This window comes from Esox lucius, chromosome 14, assembly GCF_011004845.1.
Source record: "Esox lucius isolate fEsoLuc1 chromosome 14, fEsoLuc1.pri, whole genome shotgun sequence".
In the NCBI taxonomy this organism is placed as follows: Eukaryota; Metazoa; Chordata; class Actinopteri; order Esociformes; family Esocidae; genus Esox; species Esox lucius.
Window position 1 is genome coordinate 1,156,912 of NC_047582.1, and position 17,514 is coordinate 1,174,425.

The window sequence follows — 17,514 nt, forward strand, 5'->3', positions numbered from 1 at the left end:
AATTTCTCAGAACAAGAACAGGCTGACGAGTATCAGAAATAAATCTTTCATTTCCAGGCACTCAACTAAAGAAGGCCGTTTTTTTATTGCTTCTTTAATCAGCACAACAGTTTTCAACTGTGCTAACATAATTGCAAAAGGGTTTACTAATAATCACATAGCCTTTTAATATAATATACTTGGATTAACAAACACAACGGGCCATTGGAACACAGGACTGATGGTTGCTGTTAATTAACACCTGTAAGCCTATGTAGGTATTCCATAAAAAATCGGCCATTTCCAGCTACGATAGTCATTTACAACCTTAACAATGCTTACACTGTATTTCTTATCAATTTGATGTTATATTAATGGACACAAATTTGTTTTTATTTCAAAACAAGGACATTTCTAAGTGACCCCAAACTTTTGACCGGTAGTGTACTACAACCTTAATGGTGTGGTCTGTGTAATACTTTAGGCTTAGGGCAAATTATATTAGAGCGAGGACCCGAGCTTCACTACACCACAGCTGAGAGATTACAGGCTATTTGTGACACACTCCAAGCCTTCAACTCATCCCTGGGCGACCTATGTTTCCAACACTACTCCGGATAAATTATTCATGGCAGCTGTATTGTATGTAATCCATCAGTCAGGGCAGAGCAGGAGGTAAGATCTAGCACAACCCAGCCTGTTAAGTAAAGGAAGGGAGTCTGTACAAAACTGAACACTATTTTCCAATATTGCCAATAGCACTGCTCAAAAATAGCGAACTATAAATGGAATAGGGTGCCATTTGGGACACAGATGACATTTTGATTTGCTCTGGTTCTTGGCAGCTTGCCAGACAACTACATAGAGAGTGAGAGAGAGACAGCAATAAGCAGGGAAAAAGAAAGGGAGAGAGAGAGAAAAGGAAGGAGAGACAGCGAGTGTCCAGTAACTGACCTTTCTCCTCAGCTGAGTCACAGCCTATGCAGCCAGCCTTCGTATTAAGTGTTTTAGTGGCTAGCTACGTGTCCATCCCCTATGCCCAGACTCTTTCTAGCACAGATCAGACATATTTGCATTCCAATGACAAAACATGGTGTAATGCCATCCAATGGCCATGCAGTGAGGGTGAGGCATACATTTGATTGGTATAATTCAGCCCAGTTTTTGTTTGTATTGATATCTAAACACACTCAGGTTGATTTGGTCCATACATAGTGTATGATGTGAGACATAGCCACATGCACAGCCCATAATAAGAATTACATTGATACTGATATTCAGTTTAACGTGACAGGGTGAACATAATATGTAGTACATAATACAACATTTAACCAGTTTTACCATGGCAGGACAATAATCCTGCAGCAATAGGAAATGTAGGTTGTAAGGTGAATATATAATTATTATATACAGTAAAGTACAAATAATTTTGGCTCTGTATTGCCACCACAATGGATTTGAAATGAAACAATTGAAAGCCAACATCAAAGTCTGAAACTCTGCAGTTGAAGTGTAGACTTTCAGCTTTAATTCAAAGAGTTGAACAAAAATAGAATATGAAAAGTTTAGGAATTGCAAACATTTTTATACACATACACAGCCCTTTTCAGGGGCTCAAATGTAATTGGACAAATTAGCACAGTCATAAATAAAAGGTGGAATTTTTATACTTTTTTTGAGAATCCTTTGCAGGCAATGACTGCTTGAAGTCTAGAACATATGGACATCACCAAACGCAGGGTTTCCTCCTTTGTGATGGCCTTTACTGCAGCTGTCATCAGTTGTTGTTTGTTCGTGGGTCTTTCTGCCTTAAGATTTTTCTTCAGCAAGGGAAACGCATGCTCGATCGGGTTGAGATCAGGTGATTTGGCCGTTGCAGAATATTCTACGTCTTTGCCATTACAAACTCCTGGGTTGCTTTCGCAGTGAACCTCTGTCCAATCAACTTTGCTGAATTTGGCTTAACCTGAGCAGACAATATATTCCTATACACTTCAGAATTCATCCGGCTGCTTCTGTCTTCTGTCATATCATCAATAAACACTAGTGACCCCATGCCATCACATTGCCTTCACCGTGTTTTACAGATGATGTGGTATGCTTTGAATCATGAGCTGTGCCAAGCCCTCTCCATACTTTTTTCTTCCCATCACTCTGGTACAGGTTGATCTTAGTTCATCTGTCCAAAGAATGCTGTTCCTGTTTTTTGGCAAAGTCTATTCTGGCCTTTCTATTCTTGAGGCTTATGAATGGTTTGCACCTTGTGGTGAACCCTCTGTATTTGATTTAATGAAGTGTTCTCTCTATGGTAGACTTGAATAATGATATGCCTACCTCCTGGAGAGTGTTCTTCACTTGGCTGGATGTTGTGAAGTGGTTTTTCTTTACCATTGAAAGGATCCTATGATCATCTACCACAGTAGTCTTCCATGGACATCCAAGCCTTTTTCTGTTGCAAAGCTCACCAGTGCATTATTTTTTCTCAGAATGTACCAAACTGTTGATTTGGCCACTCTTAATGTTCCTACTATCTCTCTGATGTATTTTTCTTTTTTTGCAGCCTAAGGATGGCCTGTTTCACTTGCATTGAGAGCACCTTTGACTGCATGTTATTGAGAGCACCTTTTACCTGCTTAATCGATAAAGAAATAACAAAGGAACAGCCTATACTTGTCCATAAAACAGCTATTAAATCAATAGTCCAATTTTGGTCCCTTGAAAAAGAGGGTACTACATATTAAAGAGCTATAATTCCTAACCCTTCCTCCAATTTGGATGTGAATACCCTCAAATTAAAGCTGAGAGACTGCACTTTAAGCCCATATTCACTTAACGGTAACTTGAATATATTTTTGTAAACAGCCAAAATGACAAAACATGTGTCAGTATCCAATTATTACCAGACATAACTGTAGTTGTGTTTCATGTGGAAATTACATTGTGTAAAACATTTTTTTTATATGTACACTCCGGTCACATATTCAAACATCTGACATCTTATTGTGAACTATTAAATCAGAGAGCAGTGCATCACCCTCCCGAAACGACTTGCTGCATGCCTGAACCTCATTTTGATTGGGATTGTGACTGGTGGTGATAATTCTGAGACAGGATGAGGTCATTTTTGGACAAGATGAGATACATTTTTAAAACTGTGTTTTTGAAAATGTTTGCCATATGCTATGGGATGATCATGTAAATGGAATGCACATTACATTTGAACATCAGGACAACAAAATCACTGTTAGGCATTTATAAATCTAGATCCAGCCCTCCCCTCAAAAACAAATATTCAATACATTGACTCCAAAAACACACAGCTTATATTTTTGGTCACAGTCAAACTAAAAAAGCTTTTTGATGCATTTCAGTTTTGTTATGTTAATTAGTGTTGAAGCAATGCCAAATTCCTTTGGAAACACAGCCAGGATGCCCTGTTAAAAAAGGATGCTATGTTCACTGAACGCCCCCACCTCCTTCCCTAACCTTCAACACAGAGAAAAGTGACTGTTTGAAATTCTGAGTAAAATTGTGTGAAAAATAAATCAAGCAGAACATTAGCATGCATGTTTGGTGAAGAAAAGTGTGTACGTATATAAATGTAAATATTTTTGCATCCGTGCCACAGACTAGGAATTGGCTCCAGCTCTTTCTGCACCTATGATGGATGAGATTAATAACAATAGCTATTGGACAGGAGTAGTTAAGTGGTTCAAACTTACATGTTCAGCATCACTCTTGACTGTAACCCTGCAGTTTTTGTCACAACAGTTTTTGTCTCAGGACACAAACTGAATCAGACACCAACTTTCACATCACAATAATTAAATCTGTTTTATTAATATATTGACTGTAAATGTACATTTGTCAATGGAACAACTTTTCCACCTTTATCATAGTCAATAATTCCATATTGCTCATATTAGTGATAATATTGACAAGCTCGACTTGGTTTAAACCAGCAACATCTTTTGGGGGCAATAATATGATTGAAGAGAAATAGTTTTCATTTTATTTACAACCCCTGATTCCATTAAACGCTGGGATGGTGTGTAAAATGCAAATTAAAACAGAGTGCAATAATGTGCAAATCATTTTTCCCTATATTTAATTGAAAATAGTAGAAAGACAACATATAAAATGTTTTTGGAAAAATGCCCATTTTGAATTTGGTGCCCACAACAAGGTTTTAAAAAGTTGGGACAGGGGCATGTTTACCACTGTGTTGCATCACATCTTTTAACAATACTCTGTGAGCGTTTGGGAACTGAGGTGAAGTTCTAAAAGTGATATGTATTCCCATTCTTGCTTGATATAGGTTTTCAGCTGCTCAACAGTTCAGGGCCTCCTTTGTCGTATTTTTCATTTTATAATGTGCCAATTGTTTTCAATGGTTTTCAACATGTCTGGACTGCAGCCAGGCCAGTTTAGCACCCGGACTCCATGCTGTTGTGATATGCGCAGAATGTGGCATGACATTGTCTTGCTGAAATAAGCAATGCCTTCTCTGACAAATATGTTGTCTGGATGGCAGCATATGTTGCTCTAGAAACCTGAATATATTGTTCAGCATTAATGTTGCCTTCACATATGTGCCCATGCCATGCGCACAAATGCACTCCCATAACTTCATAGATGCTAGCATTTGAACTGTCCCTCTTTTCTAGTCCAGAATATGTGGCATCCATGATAAAAAAAAAAAAAAAAGTTTTCCACTTCGCCTCAGTCCATCTTAAATGAGCTGGGGCCCAGAGAAGGCAATGGTAATTCTGGATCTTGTTTATATTGACCCTTTCCACTGCATGATACCATCTCAAACCTACTCGCCTTGCCTCTACCCACTTTGGGAACTTTTCCACCACTATGTACCAGCTTGACTCGGCTCTACTCGCCTTGCCTTTTCTGCTTTTCCACTGGCCAAAAGTTAGGATAGTACCTGGTACCAGATACCTTTTTTAGTTCTTGCTCTAGTCTGTTTTTAATGCAGTGCTGCCTGAGGGCCCAAAGATCATGGCCTTGTCCTCAGCTTCGTCCCTTGCATACAGAGATTTCTCCGGATTCTCTGAATCTTTTAATTATATAATGTTCAATAGATGATGAGATCCTCAAACTCTTTGCAATTATCAGTTGAGAAATATTATTCTTAAATTGTTGCACTATTTGCCCGCGCAGTCTGTCACAGAGTGACCCCTCCCCATCTTCACTTCTGACAGACCCATCCTCTCTGGAATGATCTTTTAATCATGTTACTGACCTATTGCCAGTTGACCTAATTAGTTGCCTGATTTTCCACTAGGTTTAGTTTTTTTAGCATTACACAACTTTTCCAGTCTTTTGTTGCCTCTTTGCAACTTTTTTGAAACAGGTTGCTGGCATCAAATAAAAAATGGCCATATATTTTCAAGAAACAATAAAATGTCTTTGTACTATTTTCTATTGATTATAGGGTTTCAATGATTTGCACATCATTGCATTCTGTTTTCATTTACATTTCACGCAGCATTCCAACTTTTTTGGAAACATGGTTGTAGAATGTTCTTTGCAAATAACTTCCTTATTTTACTCAGTTATGCTGAACCAATTAAAACCCTTCTACAGTCAAAATGTGGGTTGCAACCTACCAGTTGAGAGTCCCTGCTTCACAATACAGACTTAAATTACACTATGTCTGGGGGCGCTTTTTAGGGATTTCAATAGTTAGAAAAGTATTTTGTTCTTTAACTTTTGAGTAATCTTGTAACTATTCTCTTACTTACAAACTTGAAAACTACACTTAGCGCTCTCTTTGCGTGATGCATGTAGCAGCTTTATTACTGTATGGTGTATCATTGAAGTGAGTCATGGAAAATTAATTTTAACTTAAAAAAGTGTAACTTTAATTTTAACTTTGCACAAATAATAATGTGGCATCTGAGAAAACCTCAAACAAAAACAGTGCTCTTTGCTCATGATCCATTTTATTAACATTTTCTGGAATATATTACTGTTTTGTGTCAAAGTCACTCTTCACACTCTGGGTGTTTGTTGCAGTAATTGCTTACCACAGTATGCAAATCTTTCTTTCTCAATCTCACTGTGTTGGTCAGGCCCAGTGCTACAGAGCCCTGTGTGGCACTTATGTGCTGCCTGTCTGACTCTTTCTTTTGACAGTCTAACTGCTTGTTAGGGTGATAGATAGGGTAGCCTACTCTGTCTTTGTACGAGTTTGGTTCAGGTCTGGTGTTACTGCCTGTCTGCTCGCTGCAGCTCTCAACAGGCAAAATATTTGTCAGGGTGATTCGATAGCCCAGTGATTTGTCATTCTGTGTGGGTCAGGCAGCCACAGTGCTACAGAGCCATGTTTTTATCTACTGGATCTAGCTCTAGAGACATGAGGATTTCTGTGTCTCCGCCATGGTTAGGGGAGGAGAGACAAGGCTTAAGAGCTTTTAACAGAGAAGCCTGACCTGATCACATGACCACAACAGCCCCAACTCTGAGAAAAGCAGCACATTTATTGCCAGCCTGGGATACCAGTGAAATCCAAACATTTATTTAACTGTATAGATATGGCATAAGTGAGGCTAATATAGCATACAATACAGTAAGTTGTCTTTTTAATGATTTCTTGCTGTACCTGAACAATAAGGATTTCTAGTCCACAGTCACTGATATACAGTATTTGTGTCCATGGCAGCTGGAAATAAAATGCAGGGGGTTTGTACTAGATGATATTGTTACTGCGGACCCCATTTCTCAGCTTTGACTTGGTAATTTATACAGGTCTTTAAGTGGAGTATGTGTGTATGGGAGTAATATAGCTTTCAAGGTTTAGTGCCAAGAGCAAAATGGACTTTGTCTGACCAAGTACAACACTAATCAGTCATTCTATTTACCAGCTTATCCTGATTGTGTTGTAGACAGCACAATCTGGATTCATTGAAAAATGAAGCCCTTGAATTCAGTTATACAACTAAATGAGGTATAAATAAAAAATAATGAAATTACAATGTGTACCACTCCAATTTCTTCAGCATTTTATACATTTTGCAGTAATAATTTAAGTAAATATATCATAAAATAATATAAACATGTTTTCTATTATTATTCACACTTACCTATTATTCTAAGTCAAAGAGGCCTGGGCTGAGGGGTGAGTTGTTATTCCTATATCAACAAAAGAAACATATGCTCTTATTCTGAGCTCAGAATGAGGCTAGTGGACACTGATCTTTGGAATCCTGGTGCAAAGTGCTGCTGTTGCTGTGTGGTCCGTTCCACGCTTCTATTCCCACCTCAAAGTATTAACCCCAAAGGACCTATGCAGAGGATTGGCCTTCTACAAAGGCCGGAAACATAACAGGCAGAAGAAGTATTAAGGCTTCATTGCGTTTATTTTTCATAAAATTCGATTAAATTAAATCCAATAAGTGACATCCTGAAAGTTGTTCCAGATCTATGGGGTGCCATTGTTCACATGTATCGTTGCTATGCTATGTAATGACATTTATAGTTCCACATTAAGGAAAAAAAAATGCATGCTATCGGTGGCAATAGTTTAGGTGGTGATTCAGAGAGAAGAATAACATGTCCATAATAGGACTGATGTAGCTGTACCATTTGCTGCGTGGAGGGGAACCTGTGCACACTTGTTTTTTACAGTTTACAATATAAAAAAGTGGAAAAATGTATATACCATACATCCTAAAAATATTTGGATATGCATATTACAAATAAATATAATTTGTTATGTGTTTATTTTCTTCAAGTTTCTCTACGTTAGATACAACATATATCGAATCAGATTCCGCTTGGTCCCCCGGATGACTGCATGAAATAGAACAGCCCAGTATGCCCTGAGCCTAAGATCCATACGCACTGTTACTAGCAGACAACTATGAAATAACAAATTATAGGCAGTTATCTATCTAAAGATTTTGATGGCATTTGACTGGTAAACAATGTAATCAAGAGGGGAGATTATCCAATCACGGATTGTCAGAAACACATGGCAAGCAACTTGAAATTTGGTTTTTGAAGCGCACCATGGCAGCTCGCTCAAGGTAAGCAGAGAACGATAACGTTAGCTTAGCTCAATGAATTGACACCGTTAAGCATAACGTTAACCAGCTTGCAAGGAGACGATTGTCTTAAAGTTGAATTTTATCATGTGAACTACTTTGATTTGCAACTATAAGTTTGGGTAATAGCTATAAATGAAATGGATCGTGGCAAAGTTAGATTACATTAAACGTATTATCTGTTGGGGTAACGCAGCTAGCTACCATATTTGGTGGAATCAGCTGGAACTAGCCTGCTCACTCCCACAGCTGTGTCCGCGCGCGCGCCCCGTCCCCGTCCCCCCACCGTGTGTGTGTGTGTGTGTGTGTGTGTGTGTGTGTGTGTGTGTGTGTGTGTGTCCGTGACCGTCCGTGTCCGTCAACCGTGTGTTTGCTTTACCTGATGCCACTGCAAAACCAACTCCGCTATATCTGAGTAACGTTATTTTTCAGATAACCAGCTTTTCCTTAACTGAATTAGATAACCAAGTTTTAAAATATCTAGTAAATAAACTAACTTGCCTGTTAATTCAATTGTTTAGTTAGTTGATAATGTAGCTAGTAAGCTAGTTGTACTAAAGTTGTCTGACGAGTTTAAACTGTACATTACAAGTGTAAAAACATTTAGATGCAAGGCAGTTAACTTTAATTAGCTGTGTCCCCACCCGTGTGTCTGGTGGACAACTAACTACCTAGTTACAGTATTGTATAGTTGGATGCTAACTACTGATTTCTATAAATTTACTCTCTGTATTAGCTAGTAGTAGTAGGCTACCTAGGTTGTTCTTATCTAGTACTAGTAGTAAGTAGTTCAAACTTCGCAGGGCCTAACCTGTTAGCTCTAATGTTAGTTGTGGGAGATATAGCCATTACTAGGAAAAAAATTATACAAAAATGTTTTCTTCTGAAAGAAACATGTCTTGTTAGTGGAATCACAGTTAATCAGTTGTTGTTGTGCTTTTATGAAATTTTGATAACCAGGAAGAATGAATTTGTCAACTGATAGCTTATTCACAAACAGCTGATGTACCCCAACCTGTTGGTTTTGCAAAAAATAAAACATTGCCCCCATTCATTGTTTCTAGTAATCTCTGAATATATTCATAAGCTTTGAATATTAGGTTTGTTGTGAATAGAAAGTGAATGAGTCAGTGGTGTCACCAAAATGAATGAATGCTGTTGATTGTTGCTAAATCTACTGTGCAACAGCAGAATCAATTAGCTGTCAGTTCATAAAGCATTATAGATTTAAACTTTAGTTAAAACTTAAAGGTGTTTAGGCCAGGGCAACTCACCATGTCTCTAGTTGGGCTTATGTATCGAGGTTCTACGATGTAGTACGCTTAATATACATTTAAAGACAGATTAGAGGGAAGAAAATGCGTTTGTGAATGAAAGATGTAGGTTAGGCATAAAAAAATACTCTTTACTAACAATTTCACAAATCTATACTGAAGTCAATGGGTTGTAAGTAATGATACAGGATGACCCACATGTTGACCTTTCCCCATTGCATGGGTATGAGTCTGTCCCTCCCCCACACATCTCTCAGCCAACCTTTTTAATGGAGGCCAGTATGCTTTTCCTTCAATTTAGCTAACTACAGACAGCCTTGCACCTCCTATAAAACTTAGCGCCTGCCATCATCACGCTTTTGTGGTTTGTCAGACATCTGCACAGGAATCCATTATGTTCAGCCTGTAGGCCTACATCACGGCATCATGTTACCCTTTGCTTATGTCATACATATTAGTCTTGTGCATTGTTGTGCTACAGACTTGCTTTTAAAAAAAAGTAAAGGCTCATTCTTGCATTCCTTCTGAGAATCCTGGCACTACGCATAGGCTACATACCTGCAGATGGATTGGATGGACATGTAAGTAGGCCTGCTTTTAAGAGTGACCTAGCTAGTCTTTGGCCTTCTGTCTTCATCATGTGCCTTTCTTGTGTAAGACGGATGAGACAATGATCAGAGACGTAAGCGGAGATGGAGTTAGGAGGGTGATAATCAGTTATAAGAGGACATAGTGGTTAGGGGTTAGTGCATCACCCAACACACCACCACTACGACAAGAAGCTTTGGTTGTGAACAATTTCCCCAAGTAAATAATATCACGTGTGGTCTGACAGATGTCTCTTACAACCATTTAATAACACACTGATCATCTCTGATATCACTAAAAAAAAACTATTTTTTTTTCCTCAAGCAGGTCCTTCATGGCCCTTGCTACTTTGAACTCCTCTGAGATCCTGCAGACACAATCGGTTATACTGTGCTTAACCCCTACTACAGTACCATACCTAATTTGTTTGAATCATTTGTTTGATTGGATAGGTTTAGGAAGTCTGCTAGGGTTATGCAACTTGTTCCAACAATTGAGTGGCATTTTGAAAAAAGAGTGTCAGTGATGGTTAGAAGAAGAGGAAATCCTGGTAGTTTCTCTAACTTTGTGCTGGCTGGCTTGGTGCTCAAACCAGTCAATGTTACACGATCAGCTTTGCTGCATATGCTTAACTAGGCCACCTCACTGGTCTTGTTGCCATGGAAGCTTCAAGGGGGGCTTTCGAGAAAGTGCCGGGAACTTCTATAAAATTACATGATGCAGAACTGAGCAGGGCAGGATGATAGCCTAACTGCAGGCCGTCTATTTAGTTGGCAGTTGAAAGGAACTGCCAAGTTTTCCGCCTTACTCATACTAACCACACTTCACTGTCCTACTACCACAGATCTGATTTAAGAGCCCATTTTCTTTAATCAAAATAAAGTGTTGTTATTCATTTGACAATTATTCTGGCAGTGTGCCAGTCCAGAGGGAGTGTCTGAAACAGATGTGGTGGCAACCTCGCAGGACTATGTTTGTGTATGTAATTAAACCTGTCTCCTGCTACACCCCCCCCCCCCCCAATTAAGGGCTACATTATTGTATTTCTTACAAGGTCCTACTAAAATAAAAAATCTGCCTTTTACCAAACTCCTCCTGAATTGAGGTGGCTGCAGTCTGTCACATTGGGTGCCCAGGGAGCAATTACTATATGGTTAACTTTCTTAAAGAACAGAACAACAGATGTTTCACCTTGTCAGCTGTAGGATTTGATCTAGCAGCCTGTAGTTTACTGATGCTCTAATGGATACCTGCTGTCAATATTCAGTTTAGTAAGGGACACATTAGCCCCATTACACCTGTCTTCAGTAATGATGGGGACACATTGCTCTCCAACTCCACCTGTCTTCAGTATTTGATTCCACCCCAACATTGACATTTGTCTTCAGTTAAACACACATTCCTCCTTATTTTAGTAATTAGTAATGATTGGGACATATTCCCTTCCATTTACCCCTGTCTCCAGTATTTGATAGGGGTGCCCCTCCCCACTTCTGTCTACAGTCCTGGGGACACATCCTGCCATTATTTACACCTGTCTACTGTCCTGATTGGCACACATTCATCTTTCCATTACCTTATTCTCTAGGCCAATGGTTCCCAACTACGGTCCTCAAGTACTCCCAACAGTACACATTTTCATTGTAGCCCCAGCCAAGCACAGCTGATTCAACTTGTCAACTAATTATCGGGCACTCATTGAGTTGGATTGGGTGTGCTTGTCCAGGGCTACAACAACAATGTGTGCTGTTGGGGTGTACACACAATGTGTGCAGTGGGAACCACTGCTCAAGGCATGCGCTATGACCAGTTTTTTTTTTTGGAGAGTTACCTAGATTTTGTCTATCATGCACCACATGGCCAAAAGTATACTACATACTGTGCCAGAATTATGTGGAAACCTGTTGGTTCACTATTTCCTTCCAAAATCATGGGCATTTATATGGAGTTGCCTACATTTTGTGACCTGAGTATAATAAAAAATATCACTAAACAGATCAATGTTTTAACTCTGCCTTTACTGACATTGTAACGGAGGCAATAGCAATTCCTGCGTCTTTAAAAATGTCCCCCTATTGGGCGCCACTCCCTATCTTGAATCTGACTAGTGTATTAACTTGAAATCTTTGCATTTTAGTTCGGAATATGTAGTCTCGCAACTGTTGCTGAACTTGCAATTTCTTTGAAAAAATACAGCAGCAAACTTATCTCTCATTCTGTTTGTCAGGCTGCATTATTCCATTAATCAAGAAGAGCTCGTAACTACTGAGCAGAGCCAACCGATACTCTTGTATTTCTGTAGTAGTAGCTAGTGCTGTCTAGGTGAGGTGACCTGTGTGCACTGCATATTGAACCTTGGTTGCCTGGCAACCTCATATTTCTGTAAAGTTAATGCTGATGCCCTGGCGGTGTAAAGCAGTGCAGGAAAGCTTGGATTGTGTAGTCTAGGTCGGTTCTCAGACCAACTCTGACATACAGTAAAGAAATTGATGTGTAGTGTATAGGAGTGACCTCTAATGCACTGGTTTCAAGTAAAGATTCTGTGAAAGACAGGAGCCAATGACACACAATGACACATCCTGTGTGTCTATCTGCTTCCTTCAGCTACAATGAAGAAAGGAACCTCCTTCGCATCCGAGAGTGGGAACGGCGGAACCAGGAAGCCCTCCAAGAGAAGGAGTTCTTCCAGGAGAACATTCCACTCTTTGGGGAACCCTACAAGGTGGGTTTGGCTCCTGTTCATTCTTTAATAACTAATCATGTGCTATTTGGTTGATCTTTGGTCTTAAGTCAAAAATGATGCACTTTTAATAAAACCCCTTCAGAACCTCTTATTGATGTATACTTTTTTCCGATAGTGGTGACCGTGTGCATATCTGTCTGCCACTGGTAGCTACTGAGATATAGTCTAGCTACAGGCTTCACATTTTACCCTGTGTAGTGGACTTGCCTTTAAAGTCAGAAGTGAGTATCAGTGTTGGGGTGGGCTGTGTGCACCCCGACACTGACCCTGTCTTTTCCAGGTGAGAGGACAAGACTTTCTATCCTTCTCGCAGCTGTACTGCAGAAAATCCATGTCAGGGAAGTCTGGCACGAGGCACTACCAGCTAATATGTTAAGGTCTTTTTTCATAGTGCATACACACTCCACCCTTGCCGGACTAATCAAGAAAATTACTTCTTGGCATTTTATAATTAGATAAGCTGTGAAAAAGACAGATATTGTGAAAAGATCAGATGTACTCAAAAGACCCGAGGAGAAGTAAACATGTGGCACCCCACGAATGATGTATTGTGCCCAGGGTCAATCAGTGTAATTTTGTAAATGCTGGAACTCTTTGTCCAGTCACACATTTTACCCCAGCCACCTTTTTGTATGTACCTTTTACCCAGGCCACCTTTTAGTAAGTATGATTTTGTTGCATTCAGCAATCTTTGTCAATGAATCTGGCATATAGTCTTTTTCAGATGGGTCATTTGGTGCAAGTTTTTTTTTCTGTATAATTCCAAATGGTGAAATACTAATCATCAAATTTCATGTTTAAGGGACCCATATATTTAATTTCACAACTTCAGTCAAATAAGATAAGAGACTTGACCTTTCAAATTTAGCGTTTTTGGTTTACGCTTTATTTTGAAAGTCCCAACCACCATCTCTGTAGATCAAATAGTAACTTTCATTATTGAAATTGTATTTGGTTATTATATATATATTTTTTTAAATGACTGGTTTAATTTAACTGTTTATTTTATATGGCTACACTTGTCTTGTCTCATCTTATCAAGGGTGCCAATCATTTTGGAGGTGACAGTGTTACTGTGCATGCTGACAGTATTCGCAATCTCTACTCTAGCAAACCGTAGCAATAAGCCTAAATCATTTATTATTACCTGCAATGAGGAATTCTTCAAGATACTGCATACTGTAGTAGCGGCTATACAAGGAGCTTGTTATTGATAGGTTTTGCTGTTTGGGTGTCAATTATATCACTCAAGATAGGCTATTTGAATAGGAAACACGGATTGGGTGTTGAGTATCATCTACTCTCGTTAGTGTGGAAACCTGATGATTGGGTGAGACCAATAGGACCCTCAACCAGTCATGGCTTGTGTAGGGCATGATGTTGTCGGGTTAATTAAGCCTCTTGGTGTTCCTGCTATGTCAAGACCCAAGAGAGAGGGGGAGTACCCCAGTGGAGTGCCCCAAACTGGATGAACCGCCAGCCAATGAACACCCACCACAGCCTGTCAGCAGCAGCTTGTTATTTCTAGGAACCCAGTTAGATAGCTAATTAGGTTTTCTGGAAAATAAGAGGGTAAAGCTCAAAATAATGCAGTGTGGTGAGACTTTCCATGCCTTTTTGTCTGTTGCTGTGCAGTGTGCTGATCTGGCCTGGCCTGGCCAGGGCGCCAAGTGGGTGAGTGAGAGACTGTGTTTATGTCTTCAGGCTGTCCTGACCTCACAGAGGAAATGATGTGTTGTCTGTCTGATCAGGGAAGTAGCCCTAGGCTTTGGGCGTACTTTTAAGTTGTCCTTCAAAAACAAGGAAACAAAATGATTGGGGAAAATTATTCTCCTGTCATGTTACTACTTTAAAACCATATCAGTGTGTCTTCATAATACTCCCCAGTTTTCATCAATGGCACTGAGGTGTCCACATCCTGGGTGTCCACATCACCGAGGACCTCTCCTGGGCCCTCATCACCTCAACCCTGGTCAAAAAGGCACAGCAGTGCCTGTACTTTTTGAAGATGCTGACGAAGGCCTGCCTGTCTTCCAAGATCCATGTGAAATTTTACCACTGCACAGTCGAGGGCATTCTGACTAACTGAGCAAGTGTGATTTGGCCGATATGTGGCTGACCGGAAGGCCCTGCAATGGGTGATGAAAATCGCCCAGTACATCACCGGTGCCCAGCTCCCAACCATTGTAGACCTCCAGCGCAAGTGGTGTCTGCATTAGGCGTACAGCATCATCAGGGTCCCTTTACATCCATGCCACAGTCTGTTTGCAATGCATGTCAAAAAGGTGATGAAAAAGACACTCCCAGGTGTCTTTTATACAGGTAATGAGCTGAGATTAAAAGCGCACTCTTTATCTCAGGTTGGTACTTGTATAAAAGACACCTGTCCACAGAAGCAATCAATCAATCAGATTCCAAACTCTCCACCATGGCCAAGACCAAAGAGCTGTCCAAGGATGTCTGGGACAAGATTGTAGACCAACACAAGGCTGGAATGGGCTACAAGACTATTGCCAAGCAGCTTGGTGAGAAGGTGACAACAGTTTGTGAGATTATTCGCAAATGGAAGAAACACAAAATAACTGTCAGTCTCCCTTGGTCTGGGGCTCCATGCACAATCTGACATCGTGGAGTTGCAATGATCATGAGAACGGTGAGGAATCAGCCCAGAACTACACGGGAGGATCTTGTCAATGATCTCAAGGCAGCTGGGACCATAGTCACCAAGAAAAAAATTGGTAACACACTACACCGGACTGAAATCCTGCAGTGCCCACAATGTCCCCCTGCTCAAGAATGCACATGTATAGACCCGTCTGAAGTTTGCCAATGAACATCTGAATGATTCAGAGGAGTACTGTGTGAAAGTGTTGTGGTCTGATGAGACCAAAATCGAGCTCTTTGGCATCAACTCAACTCGCTGTGTTTTAAGGTGGAGGAATGATTCTAATGTCCCCAAGAACACCATCCCCACCTTCAAACATGGAGGTGGAAACATTATGCTTTGGGGGTGTTTTTCTGATAAGAGGACAGGACAAATTCACCCTGCATTTCGTTGTACTGTTCAATGACAAAGTTGAATGTCATCTAATAATATAATGAGCAAAACATTAAATTAGTGTAACCAGGCTTTTTTGTGTGGCATTGGCGCAGTAAAGGCTTCTTTCTGGTAACTCAACCATGCAGCTCATTTTTGTTCAAGTATTGTCGTATTGTGCTCATTGAAACAACCACACTGTCTTTTTCCAGAGCTGCCTGTATTTCTCCTTAGGTTACTTGTGGCTTTTTCCACTGTATCCCGAACAATTCTTCAGACAGTTTTGGCTGAAATCTTCCTAGGATTACCAAATCTTGGCTTGGTAACGAGATCCTCTAATTTTCCACTTCTTAATAAGTGATTGAACAGTACTGACTGGCATTTGCAAAGCTTGGGATATATTTTTATTTCCTTTTCCATCTTTATAAAGTTCCATTACCTTGTTATACTATATTTTGTGAATAAACAACAAGGAACGCTTCTCCCCCCTGACTTGGGTCCTTTATTATTCTGCAAAAGAGCCATAAGCCAACACTTGTTACGCAGGTCTTTTGACTGTTATTTTCTGCTCAGTAACTAGCCTTCTCAGTGCATCCACGTGAGAGCTAACAAACTCATTGACTATTTATCCACAGACAATAATTGCAATTTAAAAAGCCACATTTCACCTTTAATTGACATTTTAACCTGTGTGTCACCTTTTGTGTCTGTAACAAGGCCAAATAATCAGGAGTATGTAAATATTTGATCAAGGCCATTTGGGTGATTTCTGTTATCCTTATGATTTAAAAAGAAGCCAATCAACTATGATAATGGCTTCATATGATCACTATCCATAAATAAAATAATAGTTTTTTTGCATGATCAGTCATATTTTTTAAATCAATGCCAAAGTTCCACAATTTTAGGGTATACAAACATATGAGCACAACTGTATGTGCTTCACATTCATTTCCTACTATCCCTAGCTCGAAGAAGTCAATATTTGTTTTGTTCTATTCTTGGCTGTGTAGAACCCCTTTCCTCATATTCCTTACCACCAGAAATCCAAGGGATATGATGGGATGATCTGGGGTCTAGGTAACTGACATAATCCCAGGATTTCCCTAATTAAATGGCATTGACTTTTACACACTATGACAGAACCGGGAACTACATTTTACCCCCAAAACAATCCCTGCTCAGGAGTAGGACCTTCCCAGAGTACCAGAACTTTTGGGGTGGGGCTTGCGTTGCTGAACATTTCAGGATTGGTCGAGTAGTAGTAGAGTTTACTTGCTTAAATTTTCAACCGCCATTTTTAATTGTCTGCAGCCGTCCTTTGTGGTTTTGCACATGTATAAGCCGCTTTTCCACCAAAAAGTACCGGAACTTTGGGTCCCAGCAACTGCTATTCAAGGAACCAAAGGGTTCCTTCAGCCCATTGTTGTGGGCGTTTCCACCGCGGTTTAAAGACCTGCGAAGATTAGGCAATTTAGTCTGCAGACGTATGCACTATATGCTATACAAAGCGACGGACAGACATCTTTATTATTTATGCGACACTGCAACACCACAGCAACCAGGGAGGAGATTCAAGTTGTGTTGCTGTTGATCCTGATTAATTGGTTTGCAAATGTGGTCATTGAGTCAACAGGGGAAAAGAGACGAGTGGTAGCAGGAAAGCGGATTCAAAATCCCCAAAATGCTAGTCGAATGCAAATAAGGTGAACAGATTTTACAAGTTATCGCAGAGATTGACCATGAGATGACTGATGAGACGGATTCGCGTCATCGCGCACAAAAAAGGAGAATGGTAAGACCACCAACAGTGGGAAACCGTGGTTTCAACTT

The 17,514-nt window shown here is 40.0% G+C and overlaps 1 protein-coding gene across 2 annotated transcripts in view; it reads left to right on the forward strand.

The window, feature by feature from the left end:
• Positions 1-7,814: 7,814 nt before the first annotated feature.
• aff1 (AF4/FMR2 family, member 1) overlaps positions 7,815-17,514 on the forward strand; it is a 72,037-nt gene continuing 62,337 nt past the window's right edge. For both annotated transcript variants that reach the window (XM_029125121.2, XM_029125122.2), the window contains exons 1-2: positions 7,815-8,021; positions 12,506-12,623. In XM_029125121.2, the coding sequence (XP_028980954.2) occupies positions 8,005-8,021; positions 12,506-12,623 (135 nt within the window). In that variant the 5' untranslated portion in view covers positions 7,815-8,004. The remainder of the gene's footprint in view (positions 8,022-12,505; positions 12,624-17,514) is intronic.